Source organism: Pantherophis guttatus, chromosome 7 (genome assembly GCF_059756535.1).
Source record: "Pantherophis guttatus breed Tessera chromosome 7, ASM5975653v1, whole genome shotgun sequence".
Taxonomy (NCBI): Eukaryota; Metazoa; Chordata; class Lepidosauria; order Squamata; family Colubridae; genus Pantherophis; species Pantherophis guttatus.
In genome coordinates this window covers 5,208,781-5,228,676 of record NC_142069.1, presented here as the reverse complement: position 1 = coordinate 5,228,676, position 19,896 = coordinate 5,208,781, and the positions used below count along the sequence as shown (strand labels likewise).

At 47.3% G+C, this 19,896-nt stretch overlaps 1 protein-coding gene across 2 annotated transcripts in view; it reads left to right on the top strand.

Annotated features, from left to right (window-relative positions):
* Positions 1–19,896, top strand: part of MKLN1 (muskelin 1) — a 96,823-nt gene that overhangs the window by 61,143 nt on the left and 15,784 nt on the right. For both annotated transcript variants that reach the window (XM_060685894.2, XM_087873570.1), the window contains 5 exons: positions 1,344–1,556; positions 3,282–3,503; positions 5,691–5,820; positions 17,702–17,849; positions 19,489–19,603. In XM_060685894.2, coding sequence (XP_060541877.1) covers positions 1,344–1,556; positions 3,282–3,503; positions 5,691–5,820; positions 17,702–17,849; positions 19,489–19,603 — 828 coding nt within the window. The remainder of the gene's footprint in view (positions 1–1,343; positions 1,557–3,281; positions 3,504–5,690; positions 5,821–17,701; positions 17,850–19,488; positions 19,604–19,896) is intronic.

Sequence of the window (19,896 nt, the reverse complement as noted above, 5' to 3'; positions counted from 1 at the left end):
TCAGGTTCGGGCAAGATGTTTTCATAGCGGTCGGTCCAAGCATAGTTTGGTATGCAACTCCTTTCTTCCTCCAGCTGGGTGACCTTGAGGCAGCATCCTGAGAAGATGAAATAATAGTATTTATTTTCGTTTCCCCAAGCATTCCTCCCCTTCATTCCACTTCACCCACAGTTCACGGCAGTCTGTTACCACATAGCAGCGAAGCACAAGAAGCATAAGGTGGCATCTGACAGTAGGCCAGGTCAAGAAAGGACGAATCTTGGCGAATCTTCCAGTGTTTTCCATCAGGTTTCAGTGAATCAGAGTTTTTTGTTCTGGCAAAACCTCTGCACCTCAAAGTGGCTCTGCCCCTTGCAAATTTTAACACAATATTGAGGTTTTCTAACGAGTGGTACGGTGGCCTAGAGGTGGAGCTGTCGCCTCACAATCAGGAGGCTGTGAGTTCGATCCTAGGTAGAGGCAGATATTTCTCTCTCTGGGCACACTGAGAATATATCTGCTGAAAAAAACCTCTTCATTGGTGACAGGAAGGGCATCCGGCCAGTAAACACTCTGCTAGCTCCATTCAGTTGCCCAGACTCCATCCCACAAGGGATTATGGGGTCGTTAAAAGAGGATGATGATTGCGGTTTTCTAATCTCCTCCCTTTGCATGGGGAAGAACAGAAGGCGAATGAGATCATTGCTTTCACGTTAAACAGCATCGTGCTCTTCTGTCAGTTTTTCCAAAGAGAGTTTTAGGTTGACCGAAGATCTGAAAATATTTCTGACAGGAGCGATCGGCAGCTTTACTAAAAAACAAAAACAAAAAATGCCAGAGGAAATTAATGATATTTCTGTTTATCACACATAACAAATGCTACAAGAACCCCACATTCTCTGTGTGAGTGTCAACTTGCAAAGCATCCCTGGCCTGCTCTCAAGTTGCCATAGGCCAGGGGGGATGGGAAACTGGCGAAACGGCACAGCAGCCAAAGACAGATGCACATTCCATGCTTATCCCTCTCAAGGTTGTGTGCCAGGATTACCTACAGCAGCTGGAGGGGAGTGACTTCTACAACCCGCAAAATTTCTCGGTTGGCGAATGTGATTGATGACACACCCTGGGGGGGAGGGGGGAAACATATAATTGGGGTGCAAATTACATAGGGTCAGAGCTGGCTTCACTTCGGAACATGCTGACATGAAGCTCCTAATAAATAACTGGATTTCTTTTGAAGCTTGGATCCCATCTGTCAGAACTGTGACAGTGAGTTTCACAGATGGAAGACAGCTCAATCCCAGGTTCTGCGGAGTCCCGATACTGGCTTGTGAACTGGTTTTTCCGTTCTTTCTTCTCTCCAGAATGGTCCGACTGCTCGGTCCTGTCACAAGATGTGCATCGACATCCAGCGAAGGCAGATCTACACCTTGGGACGTTACCTGGATTCCTCTGTGAGGAACAGCAAATCTCTGAAAAGCGACTTCTATCGCTACGACATCGACACGAACACCTGGATGTTGCTGAGCGAAGATACGGCCGCTGATGGAGGCCCCAAGCTTGTGTTCGACCATCAGGTCAGTTGTCAATCACACCCTAGGGGGCTTAGGAGCATTTGGAATGTGGGTTAATCATATTTGTACTCAGAAGGATGGGTTTGCAACCCTCTGGGTTGTTGTGATGCTTTGTGAGCAAGAGAGAGGGTTGTAAAGCACTGTGAAGCAGTACATAAGTCTAAGTGCTATTGCTATTGTGTGGGATCCTGGAATCCTAGTGGACAGTCACTTAACATATTTTTCAGAGTATAAGGTGCACTCCCCCTCCACCCCCCCAAAGAAGGTGACAATTTGGGTGCATCTTATACACCGAATGTAGCCAAAAACGCAAGGCAAGGAGGCGATGATGGTCTGTGGCAATCTCTGCAGCCTGAAACAGCTGATTGGGGGTATTCCGGGAGGCCAATCCACCCACCAATCAGCTGCTCTTGCCGAATCAGGCTGCAATAATGTGCTGACGCTGACCTTCGTTATTTGCTGCAAGGACTGTCAGAGTTTGCAGCAGCAATCACATCCAGAAAGCACACACAAGTAACTGGTTCAGCAGGATTCAATAACTTCTCTCTATATATAATATAAAGTAAATATACAATACCAAAAGCAGGTTTTCCAACACAAGCAAAACACAAGCAGAGGAGAGGAGTTTCACTTTCAGTTTTAGTTTCTTCAGCTGAAAAAATGCTTTTAAAAGTTAAAAAAAAAAGCCTCTGATGATCGCGCGGCTCAGCTGGGATCATCAGAGGCTTTTAAAAGCATTTTTTCTGCAACTTCTTTGGCCGAAGAGGCTGTAGAAAAAATGCTTTTAAAAGTTAAAAAAAAAAAAAGTTGGCCACGCCCACCCAGACACATTACCCCATCAAGCCATGCCCACAGAACTGGTAGTAACAAATTTTAGATTTCACCCCTACTTTGATCTAGTGTAGAATCAGAAGAACCCAACAGGAAAGGGAAAAAACGGGAGGGTGGAATCAGTGGGAAAATTGCCTTTATTTGTGATATAATTGGGTTTTTTTTTAAAATCACAGTGGGCAGGTTTTTTTTAATAGAAAGAATTAACAGTTTCCATCCAGCAAAAGAGTGAATGAGGGTAGTAATTTGGTCTTCCACCAAGTTCCCTTTTTCTCTTCCTTGCTTTCTCAGAGATCTACCCAGATCACTTTTTTTTTTTTTTTTTTTTTGGGCTAACAGATTTAAATCAGATTGACATCCCTGGGAGAAAATAAGGTGGAGAAGTCAAAATAGAGAGGGCTGAAGAGAGGAAACTGTAAAAAGTCCTTTTGAACAGAGTGAAAAAAGGTCAGAGGATATAAAGAAAGAAAAAATGTGCAGAGAGAAGTTAGTGTATGTGTGCATTAATGTAGGTAGAAAAACAGATGGGAAAGAAGAGTTAAATAAAATAAAATAAAATGTCTGTAACTGTGTTTCTCAACCTTGGCAACTTTAAAATGTGTGGACTTCAATTCCCAGAATTCCTCAGCCAGTTATTAGGCTTTAATTCATGGAACATTTAAAGCAGGGGTGTCCAACTGTGGCAACTTTAAGACCTGTGGACTTCAACTCCCAGAATTCCCCAGCCAGTCATGCTGACTGGGGAATTCTGGGAGTTGAAGTGTACAAGTCTTGAAAGTTGCCAAAGTTGGACACTGCTTATTTAAAGCGTAATATATACTCTTTTTTAAAAAACAAGTCTTGTTTTTCATGATGTCAAGCCGTATTTTTAATAAAAATGCCTTCCATTTGTTGCAGATGTGCATGGATTCGGAGAAACACATGATCTACACCTTCGGGGGAAGGATTTTGACATGCAACGGCAGTGTCGATGACAGCCGGGCCAGTGAACCACAATTCAGCGGCCTCTTTGCTTTTGACTGTCAGTGCCGGATATGGAAACTCTTGCGAGAAGATTCGTGTAATGCTGGTCCCGAAGACGTCCAATCCAGAATAGGACACTGCATGTTATTCCATTCAGTAAGGATCAGCCCTCTGTGGGACTGCTTAAGTTTATATTATCTTGGCCTGTGTGTTAATCTATTAAAATTTTATACAGGGAGTTGTAGGCACCTGGGAGGCGGAATTAAGAGGGGGATCATCTTAGAATCCCTAAGTAGTCATCATCGAACTGAGTCCAACTCTTCTTCAATTCCATTGATCCTTATCTAACTCCAAGGAGATATCAACTAATATCCAAGATGTTAGATATTAACATAAATCTCTGGTACCGGTGACCAACCCAAACTTAACGTTGCTAAGCGAGAGACATTTGTTAACTGAGTTTTGCTCCCATTTTACGACCTTCCTTGTCACCGTTGTTAAGTGAATCGCTGTGCTCAGTAAGTTAGTAAGACTGTCGTTAAGTGAAATCTGGCTTCCTCATTGACTTGGCTTGTCTGATGGTCGCAAAAGGGGATCACGTGATCCCATGAGGCCACAGCAGTCATAAATATAACTCAGTTGCCAAGGGTCTGGATTTTAATCACCTGATCACGGGGGAAATGCTATAAGGGTCGCAAGTGTGAAAAACGGTCCTAAGTCCCTTTCGTGGGTGATGTTGGAACTTGGAACAAACTATGACTTACCTGTATTCTAGACCAGGGGTCTCCAACCTTGAGAACTTTATTTTATTTTTATTTTTTTTAAATACTTTATTAAATTTTCCAAAATAAAAAAGAAAATATACAATCTCTATCTCCTTTCAGAGGTACAGTGTTTATACAATTTGATGAGTCATATGTTAAATAAACTTCATCCTTAGCTATACACTATTCTATGCAATATAACTCTAATTCAAGTACAAAACAGGTCATTTCCTAAAGTCATGTTTTTATCTTGTTCTTCAACCAATTATACCAGTTTCCCCATACGTCATAGTATTTAGAGTTGTCCTCATTATTTAACTCACTCGTCAGTTTTGCCATTTCTGCGCACTCTAGGATTTTGTTTATTAGAGTTTCTTCTGAGGGTATAGATTTATTTTTCCAACATTTCGCAAAGGCTAATCTAGCCGCGGTTGTAATCTGGATTATAAATTGCGTTTTGTTATTATTAAGGCCATCTTCAGTTATGCCCAGGAGGAAAGATTCTGGAGCTAGGACTACCTCCTGTCCCGTTATTTCACAAAGCCAGTGTCGAATTTTGGACCAAAACTTTTTGGTCTCTGGACAAGTCCACCATAGATGATAGAAGGTGCCGACCGTTTTTTCACATTTCCAACATGTGGCTGAGAGAACCTTGAGAACTTTAAGCCTGACGGGCTTCAACTCCCAGCAAAGCTGGCTGGGGAATTCTGGGAGTTGAAGTCCACCAGGCTTAAAGTTGCCAAGGTTGGAGACCCCTGGTCTAGACCAGGGACCACCAATCTTTCGGACCTCAGGGACCACTAAATTCATAATTTTAAATCCCACGGACCACTAATATGATCTGCCTAATGACCGGCTGGGTGGGCGTGGCTAGGTGGCCATGTGACTGGGTGGGCGTGGTCAACTTGATGTCACTCACATTGAGCGCCTCGCCGGCCTCTATTTGCCCCTCTCATCCCATCCACTCCTCTCCTCCCCACCCGGGCTCCTTAGGGCCCCAACAGGAAGCAGTTGTTGGAGCTAAGCAGCCACCATGAGAAAGAGTTAGCTCAGCTCAAATTGGATCTGACCGAGAAGGAGGCTCAGCAGAAGCACCTCACTGAGGACTAGGAGCATAGGCTTTCCAAGCAGAGGGAAGACCTGCGGGAGTGCAAGGCCAGGTACCGGCGCCTGGAGGCTCAGCAGGCTGAGATGGTCAGCCAGTTCCAGGCCATGATGCAGTCCCACTGGAACGAGGCCCTCCGGCTCTTCGCCACCAGCGGCTCTTCCATCCATCCAGCCTTCGCCCAAAGCCCCACACCAGGAGGCTGAAGCAGACCCCAAGTCGGAATTTCTGTCCCCCTCCTACCCACAGAAGAAGACCCCGAAAGGGGAGACACTTTGCAGCAACACAAACATTCATTGCACGTAAGCAGCCCAGGGGCCGTAGTTTGAGGACCCCTGATTTAGTGCAGTATAAAAAATGCAAATAATTTTTCTGCGGACCACCAACCTTTTCTCACGGACCGCCAGTTGGTGATCGCTGGCCTAGACCACACCTAACAACTCTGCGTATCTTTTCTTTTCCCCTCCCTTTTAGAAAAACCGTTGCCTGTATATGTTTGGCGGTCAAAGGTCGAAAACGTACTTGAACGATTTTTTCAGTTACGACGTAGACAGCGACCACGTGGATATCATCTCGGATGGCACCAAAAAGGATTCAGGGATGGGTAAGGCTGCACTTGGGTTGAACGGCTGGGTCAGGGAATGCTGGGAGTTGAAGTCCAACAGATTTCAGAGAAGTCCAGAGATGGGCAAAGAGCAACAAAGATGATTAGGGGGACTGGAGGCTAAAACATATAAAGAACCGTTGCTGGAATTGGGTGTGTTTAGTCCAAGGGTCTGCGACCTTAAACATTCAAAGAGCCATTTGGACCCGTTTCCCACAGAAAAGAAAACACCGGGAGCCACAAAACTCTTCCCGTGCCTGACTATTTCTTGAGCGGCCACAAAACTAGCAAATGTAGTTGAATTAAACTTTGTTTTCTTCTGAAACTTTTCTTTTCTTGGATTTATCCATGGTTGGCCTACCGGGGGTTGAAAAGCTCAATAAATCATGTGCAGGTGGGTGTCGCACATTGGCGGTTGTGATGCATATTTTGAGTGTCAGGGAGCCTCAGCAGAGGGATGAAAGAGCCACATGCGGCTCCAGAGCCACAGGTTGCTGATCCCTGTTCTAGTTTAATTGAAAGAAGGATTCAGGGTGATATAGCAGTACAGGTGGTTCTTGACTTACAACAGTTCACTTAGTGACCATTCAAAGTTACCACGGCACTGAAAAACGCGACTTACGACCGTTTTTCACACTTACGACCGTTGCAGCATCCGCATGGTCACACAATCAAAATTCAGACATTTGGCGATTTAACTCACATTTATGATGGTTGCAAGATCCCAGAGTCATAGGAACACCTTTCGCGACCTTCAGACAAGCAAAGTCAGTGGGAAAACTAGATTCATTTAACAACTGTGTTACTAACTTAACGTCTTAAAGTGGCAAGAAAAGTCGTAAAATGGAGCAAAACTCACTGAACAAATGTTTTGCTTAACAGCATACATTCTGGGCTCAATTGTGGTTGTAAGTCGAGGACTACCTGTATTCCAATACCTCAGGGGCTGCCCCAAAGAAGAGGGAGTCAAGCTATTCTCCAAAGCCACCTGAGGGCAGGACAAGAAGCAACGGGTGGAAACCAATAAAGGAGAGAAGCAACCTAGAACTAAGGAGAAATTTCCTGACAGTGAGAACAATTAACCAGTGGAACCACCTGCTTCCAGAAGTTGTGGATGCTCTAATACTGGAAGTTTTAAAGAAGAGATTGGACAAGTGTCTGAAATGGTATAGGGCCATGATGGCGAACTTATGACGCCTAGCCATATCGGTGGGCACACGAGCTCAGCTCCAGCGTGTATGTGCGCGCCGGCCAGCTGATTTTCGGGCCTTCTAGCCCACTGGAAGTAGGGAAACAGCCTGTTTCCTGCCTTCTGAGGGCCTCGGGGGGGTGGTGGTGGTGGGGAAGGCCCATTTTTTCCTCTCCCCAGCCTCCAGAGTCTTTCTAGGAGCCTGGGGAGGGTGAAAACAGCCTCCCCCCCCGGAGGCAGTCCGGAGGCCAGAAATGGCCCATTTACCTGGGGAGAGAGAAAAACAGGCCAACTGGGCCCACCATGCCATCGCGTGCCAGGAGTGGGGACGGAGCGGGGGGGGGGGTTCGTGCGTGCATGCACAGGGCCTATAGAATTATGGATGTGGGCACACGTGCGCGCGACCCCCCCCTTCCCCGCTCCTGGCACGCGATGGCAAAAAGGTTAACCCTTACTGGTATAGGGTTTCCTGTCTGAGCACGGGGTTGGACTCGAAGGCCTCCAAGCTCCCTTCCAACTCTGTTATTCCCGAATTCTGAGATGGCAAAGGGGCCATACTTTCCCCTTCCTGGTGTATAGCGATCTTTTGAAATAGGACAGAATTCGAAGAAGAAAAAAGAAAAAAAGGCTTGTTTTGATCAAGGGAATCTTCACTCTCAGGTCCATTAAAAAGAAATATTGGAGCAGCTTTGTTTGTGTTATTCCAGCGGTTCCAGCTGTGCTTTGGAACCGGCTGTCTTGTTTTGGAAAGCGAAGCCGCCCAAAATCCACACGATAAATTTTGACGGAGCAGAAACATCTGCTACCTAAAATTGAGAAGAGCCATCGGAATGTTGTTGTTGTTATTGCCTTTTTTTTTTTTTTTGAAACTTTGGCAGACATTCCTATGTTTTCCTTACATAGTTTAAATAAAATCAGAAATTTATTCTCTGTATGCATGTAGACCTGGCTACCTACAGACCAGTGATGAAATCTAAAATTTGTTACTACCGGTTCTGTGGGCGTGACTTGGTTGGGGGGGGGGTAATGTGACTGGGTGGGCATGGCCATTTTTTTTTAACGTTTAAAACCATTTTTTCTACAACCTCTTCAGCGAAAAAAATGCTTTCAAAAGGCTCTGACAATCCCAGCTGAGTTACCTGATCAGCCTATGGATTGATTATATTCAAAACAAATATGGGACTAAAAAGTTTCAAATAGTATATGAATGAATATTTGGATTTAAGAAGATATGTTATTACTTAGCTACGTCAATAGGGAGTTAAAGTGAAAAAGGGATGAAAAGAGTTTATAGATAGTTAGCATATGTTAGATTAAGATTGCTAAATGAAATAACCTGTATTTTGCTCTGGGAAGTCGGGGGGTGGGGGGGAGGGGAAGGAGGTGGGGCTCAAAACTTGGTTAAAATGTTTGTAAAAACTTTTCAATAAAAGAAAAAAAGCCTCTGCCGGTCAGGCAACTCAGCTTGGATAGTCAGAGGCTTTTTTTTTTTTAACTTTTAAAAGCATTTTTTCGGCCAAACAGGTTGTAGAAAAAATGCTTTTAAATTTGTTTTTAAAAAAACCTCTGGTGATCACGCGGCTCAGCTGGGCAGAGGGGGTGGGGGGTGGCACAGGGATTTTTGCTACCGGTTCTCCGAACCACCCGCCTCCATCGCTACCAGATCGGGGAATCCGGTCCGAACCGGGATCATTTCACCCCTGCTACAGACCCCAGCATTTTCTCCTATGAAATGAAATCATCGCATTTTTTTTTTTAGCGCAAGTACAGATGATTCCACAATTGAGCCCAAGATTCCTGTTGATAAGTGAGACAGTTACTAAGTCAGCTTCGCCCCCATTTGACGACTTGTCTTGCCGCGGTGGTTAAGTGAATCACTGCTGAGGTTACGTTAGCAACCTGGTTGTTAAGTGAATCCGGCTGCCCCCCTGGACTTTTGCTTGTCCGACGTTCGCAAAAGGTGGTCCCCGCGACCGTCACAAATCTTAGTCGGTTGCCAAGCCGCCTGAATTTTGATCACGTGACCGTGGGGGAATGATGCAACGGTCGTAAGTGTGAAAAATGGTCATAACTTCTTTCGTAACTTCGAACGGTCCCTAAACGGCGGTAAGTCCAGGATTGGCCAGCACTTGCTAAAGCTTTATTGAAGCCTTCCGCAGTGGGACATCCTCCAGAGCTTTTGCAATATCACAAATCCATCTTCGGCGGCCAGAAGTCAAAGAGGATGAGAATTCTGGCCTTAAGTTCATCCGAAGGCTCCTATTTTGGGGGAACTTGGTTTTCTGAATGAAGAGGCTGCAGCTACGTAACCTCAGTCTGCAAGGAGAGAGAAGCCAATGCTGGTTTGCTTCCATAGCGGCCACCTGCGATGAGTTCATTTCTTGGAAGAAAACAGATCCGTCCTTGTGACCAAACTACCCAGCCAGGATCCTCGGGGCCAAACACATTAGTTGCTGCCTTGGATTTGGACAAAAGAGAAAAGACATAATTAGCCACCTATTTTTTTTTTTTTTTAAAAAAGGAAGAAAGAAAAGAAAAGAAGAAGCAGAAGGAAAAAAAAAAAGCTGTTAGGCTGAATGGCGTCCTTTGTAGGCAAATGACTCATGTAGAAATCATGAATGAATAGAAAAATTCCCGTTGACCGTCCTCGTGTGTCTGTGCAAGTAAATAAACAGCTCTGAACATTTATTTCCCTTGTTTGCGCAGGGAGATGTTAGAGCGAGTCTTTTCTTATAGCCAGGAAGAACAAAAAAACTCCATTCTGTTTTGAAAAGCCTCCCTTTTGTCCGGAGGTTTTGACAGAAGACAGGGCAGGTTTTCCCCTCCCTTCCTCTTCTTTAACCCCACGCATTGGATGAAGGAACAGAGTTGGGTCCTGAAAAAGAGAGGAGATGGATTGGTGAAAGAGCAGGAGGAGACACCCTTCCCCAATTTGGCACCGTCTGGAATGAATTCATTTCCCAGTTGCCCCCAACCAGTTGGAGATTCTGGGAGATGGAGAGGAAGGGAGAGAGGGAAGGAAGGAAGGAAGGAAGGAAGGAAGGAAGGAAGGAAGGAAGGAAGGAAGGAAGGAAAAAAAAGAAAAGAGGGAGGAAGGAAAGGGAGGGAAGGAAGGAAGGAAAAGAGAGGGCGTGAGGAAGGGAGAGAAGGAAGGAGGGAAGGAAAGAAGGAAGGAAAAGGACTACCTGGGGATAAAATTCTCGCCACTGTCAACACCTGCTAATAACGAAATTCTGAATTTTCTCTCAAGCTCTCTGTCCCTCAACCACGCGTGTACCTATTGAAGGAGGGAAAATGCTCCTTTTTGAAGGATTTCATAGCTTTGGGCCTCTGTTTAACCGCTGAGTTTTTCAGGCTAACGTGCCTTCCCCACCTGTTGCCAAAAGGCAAAACGTTTAAGATATTTAAAGTTTTCTTTTCTTTCCTTTTCCTTTTCCTTTTTTTCTACTGGCACCAAGAACATGGGTGGGAATGTACCTAGCAATTTTTATGAGTGAGTTAGTAAAAATAGCAGCCTTCTGACAGCATCTTTGTATAAAAGCAGCTGTGGACTAAATTTGTTGGGAAATTAAGTGCTGTTCTCTCTCTCTCTCTTTCTCCCTCTCTGCCTCTGTTCCTTCTCCTCCCTCACCCTCCCTCCCTCTCTCTACCTGTTACCCCTCCCTTCTCCTTTTCCCTTCCTCCCTCCCTTCCGCCTCCCTCTCCTCCCTCCCTCTCCCCTCTCTCTTTCTCCCTCTCCCTCCCTCCCTCCCCCTCCCTCCCCCTCTCCCTCTCCTCCTCCCTCGCCCTCTCCGTCTTCCCCCTTTCTCCCCCTGTCCTCCCCCTCTCTACCTCTCTTCCTCCTCCCTCCCTCACCCTCCCTCTCTCCACCTCCCTCTCCTCCCTCCCTCTCCTTCTCCCTCCCGCTCCCCTCTTTCTCTCCCCCTCTGCCTCTCCTCCCTTCCCCTCTCCATCTTCCCCCTCTCCCCCTCTCTGCCTCTCTTCCTTCTCCTCCCTCACCCTCCCTCCCTCTCTCTACCTGTTACCCCTCCCTTCTCCTTTTCCCTTCCTCCCTCCCTTCCGCCTCCCTCCCTCTCTCCTCTCTTTCTCCCTCTCCCTCCCTCCTTTCCCCTTCCTCTCCCTCTCCTCCTCCCTCTCCCTCTCTGTCTTCCCCCTCTCTCCCCCTGTCCTCCCTCTCTGCCTCTCTTCCTCCTCCCTCCCTCACCCTCCCTCTCTCCACCTCCCTCCCTCTCCTTCCTCCCTCTCCTTCTCCCTCCCGCTCCCCTCTTTCTCTCCCCCTCTGCCTCTCCTCCCTTCCCCTCTCCGTCTTCCCCCTCTCTGCTTCTCTTCCTTCTCCATCGCCCTCCCTCTCTCTCCATCTCACTCTTCCCCCCTCTCTTTCTCCTTCCCCCCTCTTTTTCTCCCTCTCTTCCTTCTCCCTCCCTCTCCCCCCTCTCTCTCCCTCCTTCCCTTCCCCTCCCTCCCTCTCCTCCCTCCCTCTCCCCTTTCTCTTTCTCTCCCCTTTTCCTCCTTCCCCTCTCCCTCCCTCCCTCCCTCCCTCTTTGTCTCTCATCTCCCACTTCTCCCTCCCTCCCTCCCTTTTCCTGGCAACACTTTCTGTTTTATATGTAAACATTGGACTCTGGTGTTTTCCTGTTTTCGGTTGCCTTGGCAGAGTACGTGGTGATGCAAAATCGCTTTGGCTTGAAGGCCAATTTTGCATGATTATGTCATGCCGTTTAAGAAGGGCGGTGTCCATATTCAGCATCCATTTCTGACACCCTGGCCCTCGGGGGGGGGGGGGAAGCAGAATATAATCTTCTGCCTCCGCCAATACATTTTATTCCACTGAAGAAAATAATAAAAAGAGACTTATAATATTGGTTTTGGATTGTAGCTGCCACTGTCCTTCGCATTCGGCATTGCTAGCTAGGGCTGGTGGGTGTTTTGTCTAAAGCATCTTGCCAAATATTTCTTTAAAAAAAAACTCATTAAAAAAAATCCCATATACACGTTTTTACGAGACTGTGACTAAAAACGATGGTCAGGCGTTTTGCTTTGAGCTCCGTTCTGCAGTAAATGCTTTACTTTAGAGTTTTTTTTTTTAAATCTCGCCTTTATTATTTTTTATAAATCATTTGTTGAACATAACCTAATTCTCCGAGAGAGGGGGGGGGAGGGAGGGAGGGAGAGAGAAAGAGAGAGACTAGAACTCATTGTCTCCTGCTGATTGGCCCAAAAATTGACTTTTGATGGCTAACGCGGGACTAGAACTCAGTGTCTCCTGCTGATTGGCCCAAAAAATGACTTTTGATGGCTAAGGCGGGACTAGAACTCTGTCTCCTGCTGATTGGCCCAAAAATGACTTTTGATGGCTAAGGCGGGACTAGAACTCAGTGTCTCCTGCTGATTGGCCCAAAAGTGACTTTTGATGGCTAAGGCGGGACTAGAACTCAGTGTCTCCTGCTGATTGGCCCAAAAATCGACTTTTGATGGCTAAGGTGGGACTAGAACTCAGTATCTTCTAGCAATTGTCTCAAAAATCACCCAGCTGGTTTTGAGGGCTAAGGCGGGACTATAACTCCTCATCTCCTGGTGATTGGCCCAAATCACTGTGACAGGTTTGTTTTGTTTTTTGCCATGGGTGTTCAGTGAATAACTGCAATTAAGTGAATCACATGATTATTAAGCAAATCTGGCTTCTCTTTCTCCCCCCCCCCCATTGACTTCCCACCTGGGAATCTTGCAAACGGTGATCACATGACCCCAGGATATTACATCCATCTTGAAATGCATGCTGGTTGCCAAGCATTTAAATGTTGATCACGTGACTGTGTGTGTGTGTGTGTGTGTGTGTGTGTGTGTGTGTGTGTGCTGCCATGAGTGTAAATGTGGAAAACACGTCCATAAGTCAATCTTTGTCCGTGACACTGGAACTTTGAACGGCCCTTAAGTGAACGGGTTGTAACTTAATATATTTGAATCATTACAACAGATTAACAGAGTTGGGAGGGACCCTGTAGGTCATCAACTTCAGCTTGGCTGTCTCAGGAATTCTGGGAGTTGAAGTCCACAGGTTGTAAAACAGCCACAATTGCCCACCCCTGCCCTACACCATTTCTGACAAATGGCAGTCCAATCTCTTCTTGAAAGCCTCCAGGGATGAAGCTCCCACAACTTCTGAAGGCAACTTCAGTTCCATGGGTTGATTGTTCTCACTGTCAGAAACGTTCTCCTTATTTCCAGGTTGAATCTCTCCTTGATCACTTTCCATCCATTATTCCTTGTCTGGCCTTCAGGTGCTTTGGAGAATAGCTTGACCCCCTTCCTCCTCTCTGTGGCAGCCCCTCAAATATTGGAAGATGCTCTCCTGTCTCCCCTGGTCCTTCTCTTCACTAGACTAGCCATGCCCAGTTCCTGCAACCGTTCTTCATATATTTTATCCTCCAGTCCCCTAATCATCTTCGTTGCTTTTCTCTGCACTCTTTCTAGAGCCTCGACATCTTTTTTATAGTGTGGTGACCAAAACTGGATGCAGCACTCTAGGTGTGGTCTTACTAAGGCTTTACAGAGTGGTATTAGTAACTCCCTTGATCTTGATTGAATCCCTCTGTTCATGCAATTTAGGATTGCATTGGCTTTTTTGGCTGCCGCCGCACACCGTTGTCTCATTCTCGTGGGGGAAGAGGAGACGGTTACAAACTCCGGGCCACCAAATTTGAGAGATTGGGGTAATCTGATTTTCAAGATCCCGTCGGGTAGGATTCCTTTCCTTGGAATCTGTCTGTCTGTCTGTCTGGCAAGGGAGTTGTGGCAATTTGAAAATGCTAATGTAAAGGAGAATATTTTGTAAGCTCAGGGTTGAAAGGAGGGCTCCTCTCTCACCGCAACCGTCAGAAGTACACACCAGTTGCCAAGCCTCTGGAGTTTGATCCCGTGGCCGCAGGGAATGCTGCCACGGTCGTACATGTGAAAAGGGGGTCACGGTTATCAGCACCGTTGTAACTTCAGATGGTCACCAAAGTAATGATTGTAAATCCAGGATTACCCGTAGTCTTCCTCTCTGCCCTTCTTATGTAAAATAATTTCATGGTGTGTGTGTGTGTGTGTCTCTCTCTCTTTCTTTTACACCTCTTGTGTTCAGGAGGCAGCAAATCTAAACGAAACGCCAGGCCGAACATTTGTGTTTTTGTTTTTCCTCCCCGAACATCTGAGTCACACACAGCTTTTTCCCTGGCTCATGCTGCCTCCGGTGTTTGTGCTGTCGAAAACTGCTTAGTCACACCGTGGTGTGTGTTGTCGTTCCCCCTTCTCCTCCTCCTCCCTTTAGAGTTTGGATCAAGCTTGGAGGGGGAAAAACCCCCCCCCTCGATTAGCAAGATCGAGATAGCGCTAGACTGCCCTCAGCATATGAATTTGGAAGGGATGTCCGTTGTTTGTGTGTGTGTGAGAGGGAGGAGGAGGAGAGAGAGATATATAGGGGGGGGGAGAGAGAGAAGGAAGAGGAGAAAGAAGAAGAAGAAAGAGAGAGAAGGAAAAGGAGGAGGAGGAGGAAGAGAGATAGGGGAGAGAGAAGGAAGAGGAGAAAAGAAGAAAGAGAGGGAGGAGAGGGAGAGAGGAGAGGGGGAGAGAGAGAGAAGAGGAGGAGGAGAGAGATAGAGAGGGGGGAGAGAGCGAGAGAAGGAAGAGGAGAAAAAGAAAGAGAGAAGGAAAAGAAGGAGGAGGAGAGATGGGGAAAGAGAGTGAGAAGGAAGAGGAGAAAGAAAGAAGGAAAAGGAGAAGGAGAAGGAGAGATGGGGAGAGAGAGAGAAGGAAGAGGAGAAAGAAGAAGAAGAAAGATGGAGGAAAGGGAGAGAGGAGAGGGGGAGAGAGAAAGAAAAGGAGTGGGGAGAGAGAGAAGGAAGAAGAAGAAAGAAGGAAGAGGAGGAGGAGAGATGAGGGAGAGAGAGAAGGAAGAGGAGAAGGAAGAAGAAAGAGAAGGAAAAGAAGGAGGAGGAGGAGTGTTAGGGGGAGAGAGAGAAGGAAGAGGAGAAAAGAAAGGGAGGCGAGGGGAGAGAGAAGGAAAAGGAGAGAGGGTGGAGGGCGAGAGAAGAAAGGAAAAAGAAGAAGAAAGAGAGAGAAGGAAAATGAGGAGGAGAGATGGGGGAGAGAGAGAGAAGGAAGAGGAGAAAGAAGAAGAAGAAAGAGAGATAGAGGAGAGGGACAGAGAGGAGAGGGGGAGAGATAAGGAAGAGAAGAAGAAAAGGAAGAAAAAGAGAGAGAGAAAGAGGAGAGGGAGAGAGAGAGAGAAATTTAGGCTGGGGGAGCTGGCACAGGAGTGGGTACTGGAGGAATTTGCATCCTCCCGCCTCTGAACCCCCAAACAACTTTGACCGGATACGAGGCACGGATTGCCGTTCTTCTCGTCTCCCCAATCTCCACCCCACCCACCCCCCAAACTGTAAAATGATCCAGGAGGAGAAGAGAGGAAAACAGAGCCGCCGCGGCCAGATCACATGCCGGTTACACATGCCAGCCGAAAGGCCGGTTGCTGTGGGAAACGGGAGCAGGACCTGCCCTGTAAACATCAGAGCAGTCAATTATTTGATTACGCTTTGATGGGGATTAATGTGAGGTCTTCGGCCCTTCCTCTCGCGGCCATCCAGGCGGCTGCTTGTGGAGAAACGGGCTCCGGGGGTGGGGTGCGGGTGGGTGGGTGGTGGGTTTTTCGGCAGGTCCCTTCGATGGCCACCTGAGCGTTGCTCACAAAGGAATTCTCGCCAAATTCTTGCTTTAAATTCCCACCGTGGGAGCGTTAGGATGAGCGGCTTCCCCGCATCTTAGAGTCCTAGAATTGTAGGGCTGGAAGGGGGTCTTCTAGTCCAGGGGTCTCCAATTGTTCAAATCCCAGAAGTAAGTAAGGAGCCTGGATAGCTCAGCAGACTAATGCATTGTAATTTAACTCCAGCTGTCTGCAATTAGTAAGTTCGAATCTTACCAGGCTCAAGGTCGACTCAGCCTTCCATCCTTTCTAAGGTAGGTGAAATGAGGACCCAGTTTGTGGGGGCAATAAGCTGACTTTGTATAAATATACAAAAGTATGAAGGCTATTGCTTAACGCATTGTAAGCCGCCCTGAGTCTCCGGAGAAGGGCGGCATATAAATCAAATTAAAAAAAAAAAGTCGAGAAATACCTGTATGTGAAATGGAATAGTCAATGAGAGAGAGAGAGAGAGGGAGGGAGAGAGAGAGGGAGGGAGGGAGAGAGAGAGGGAGGGAGGGAGAAAGAGATAGGGAGGGAGGGAGGGAGAGACACAGAGAGGGAGGGAGGGAGAGACACAGAGAGGGAGGGAGGGAGAGACAAAGAGGGAGAAAGACAGGGAGGGAGGGAGAGACGGAGGGAGGGAGAGACACACAGAGAGAGGGAGGGAGGGAGAGACAAAGAGGGAGAGAGACACGGAGGGAGGGAGAGAGACAAAGAGGGAGGGAGAGACAGGGAGGGAGGGACAGACAGACACAGAGAGGGAGGGAGGGAAGGAGAGACAAAGGGAGAGAGACGGGGGAGAGAGAGACAAAGAGGGAGGGAGAGACAGGGAGGGAGGGACAGACACGGAGGGAGGGAGAGACAGGGAGGAAGGGAGAGAGAGAGAGGAAGGGAGAGACACAGACGGAGGGAGGGAGAGACAAAGATGGAGGGAGAGATGGAAGGAGGGAGGGAGAGACAAAGAGAGGGAGGGAGAGACGGAGGGAGGGCGAGACGGAGAGGGAGAGACAGAGAGGGAGGGACGGATAGACAGGGAGGGAGGGAGAGAGAGAGATTCATTTTCAATTGATTATGGAGCTGTGGCCTATCTAGGTGAACATGTGGTCCATCAAATGAGAGACAGAGGGAGAGACAGAAGAGAGAGAGGGAGGGAGGGAGAGAGACACAGAAAGAGAGGGAGGGAGAGAGAGAGAGAGATAGGAAGTAGGGGAGGAGGAGAGGGGGGAGAGAAAGGGAGGGAAAATGAGAGAGGTGGAGAGGGAGAGAGACACACACGGAGAGAGGGAGAGAGGAAGAGAGAAAGAGAGAGAGGCAGGAAGAGAGAAAGGGAGAGGGAGAGAGGGAGAGATTCATTGTTTGATTGATTATGGAGCTGTGGCCTCTCATGGTGAACATCTGGTCCTCCAGGGAACAATGCTGTCAATCACTCATTTCCCTCTTCTCATGCCAGGGATAGTAGAGCCAAGATAGGTTGAAATGAGGCCGGGTTGAAAAGGTACAAAAATTCCATGGCTCAAATTGGACATCTTTGACCGTTAGTGGCCTCTATGCAACCCCCCACCCAAAAAACGCATATTTGTGCCTATCCAATGTTAACTTTTTGTGAAAAACATATTCCCCTCCTGCTATTGTGGTGCCTGCCTATGGATTCCCTTTAGTTCTGCACTGATTCTTCCTCCCTGGAGCCAGCTTGGCATCTCCCTGTCATTTCCTTTCATTTTAAGAGCGAGCGTATCGAATGGGCAGGATTTAAAACCAGCATTAATGTCCACTTTTCCACCAATTTGCTTTTAATGACCATGTGGGAGCTAACATCCGTGAAGCTGCAAGAAGACAAACTTGGCTCAGCACCTCCGGATTCTGTGATGGATCCGCCATCTAGCGGTCCCTTTTATTGTGATAGATCTGCCATCTAGCGGTCCCTTTTTATTTTTTCGGAGAAATGTAACTTTGCTCTCCTTCATCCGTAGTTCCAATGACCGGCTTCACCCAAAGAGCTACCATTGACCCGGAACTGAACGAGATCCATGTGCTGTCTGGACTGAGTAAAGACAAGGAAAAACGGGAAGAGAACGTTCGGAATTCCTTCTGGATTTACGACATCGTCCGAAACAGCTGGTAAGCAGGAGTTCCTTTTACTCCCCCCTCTCGGTTAAGTCTCTTTTTGCCTTTGGCAGAGATCATCTTGATTAATAGGCAAGGGTGGTGCGGTGGCCTAGAGGTGGAGCTCTCGCCTCACAATCAGGAGGCTGTGAGTTCGATCCTAGGTAGAGGCAGATATTTCTCTCTCTGGGCACAAAGGGAATATATCTGCCGAACAAAACTCCGCACTGGTGACAGGAAGGTCATCCGGCCAGTAAAACACTCTGCTAGGTCCATTCAGTTGTCCAGACTCCACCCTGCAAGGGATTATGGGGTCGTTAAAAGAAGAAGAAGATCTTGATTAATAGACAAGAGGGCAGATTGACCATGTTTGAAATTTGCAGGTTTGCTCCAAGAAAGCCAGAATCTCTCACAGGAAGCAGATAGTATGCATTTCATAACTGCAAACGCTGATAAATGAACCAGTCAGAGCCAGAAGTGGTTTGTCTAGTTTTGCAAGGTAGAACTTGAAACAACAACATTTCGAATTTAACAATTTTTCATTTGCCACTCACTAAAGCACAAGGTAGTCCTCGACTTATGACCACAACTGAGCCCAAAAATTGATGTTGCTGTGTGAAACATTTGTTAAGTGAGTTTTGCCCCATTTGACCTCCTTTTTGGCTTCCAAAAAGGACGATAATTTGCTAACACAGCCGGGTCCAGGGAGGGCTTCTTGAGGAGGGGCCTCACCACCGCCTCTTTCAAGGCGGCGGGAAAGACACCCTCACTCAAAGAAGCATTTATAATCCCCTGGAGCCAGCCTCACATCACCTCCCGGGAGGCCAGTACCAACCAGGAGGGACACGGGTCCAATAAACATGTGGCCGCACTCAGTCTGCTCAGTATCCTGTCCACGCTTTCGGGAGTAAATTGCCAGGCCCGGAGCTTCCAGCCACAAAGCTGTAAATCAAACTCTCTCAAGCAGGCTCTGAAACACGAATTACGATGAATAAATCCAAATGACGCCATTCACCTTTAGCTTCTATTTATTCCCCAGCCAGGGAGGAGCCATTCAGCGTCCACATGTGCCTTCCTTTCTAAGTCGGCTCCTGGTACGCAATTGTTCTCCTCTCCTGACAGCTCTGCGCATACGTGCATCTGGAACAGGCCCCAGCTGTTCTTTTTTTTTTTTTTTTAAATTTGATTTATATGCCGCCCTTCTCCGGAGACTCAGGGCAGCTTACAAGGCGTTAAGCAATAGCCTTCATACTTTTGCATATTTTATACAAAGTCAGCTTATTGCCCCCACAAACTGGGTCCTCATTTTACCTACCTTAGAAAGGATGGAAGGCTGAGTCAACCTTGAGCCTTGGTGAGATTCAAACTTACTTTTTAATTGCAGACAGCTGGTGTTAAATTACAGTGCCTTGTCTGCAGACGTATCCCCACTGATCTTCTTCCCCCCTTATCACCGACTCCGAAGGCAGCTGGGAAATGCCCTAGCTCTCGCTCTCTGCTTCCCACGCAGAGCATCCATCAGAGCCTTCCGCAGACTTCAGGACTGGCTCAAGTTCCTCCCCAACCTCCTCATCGTCCGAATCTGCTGGCGGCAGCCGGCAGGCTACAACAGACTCGCCAGATAACCTCCTGGTGCCGATGTCCTGTATTTCAGGTCCTGCGTCTACAAGAACGATCAAGCAGCCAAAGAGAACTTGAACAAGAGCCTCCAGGAAGAAGAGCCCTGTCCGCGTTTTGCACACCAGCTTGTGTACGATGAATTGCACAAGGTAAGCTGCTTGAGAATATGGTGGGGTGGGCAAGGTTACCATCTAAATGTCAGCATTCCAGAAAAACCTCTGCTCCAATTAAAAACTCTTGAGGCCAGCATTTTCTCAGAGTTCCATTTATTAGAGTAGGTATACTGGCACATCTTGGGGAAACCCGAATCTGAGAGTTCTGGGTTTTCCCCAGTGGTAAAATCTAAAATTTGTTACTACCGGTTCTGTGGGCGTGGCTTGGTGGGGTGGGGTAATGTGACTGGGTGGGCGTGGCCTTTTTTTTTTAACTTTTAAAACCATTT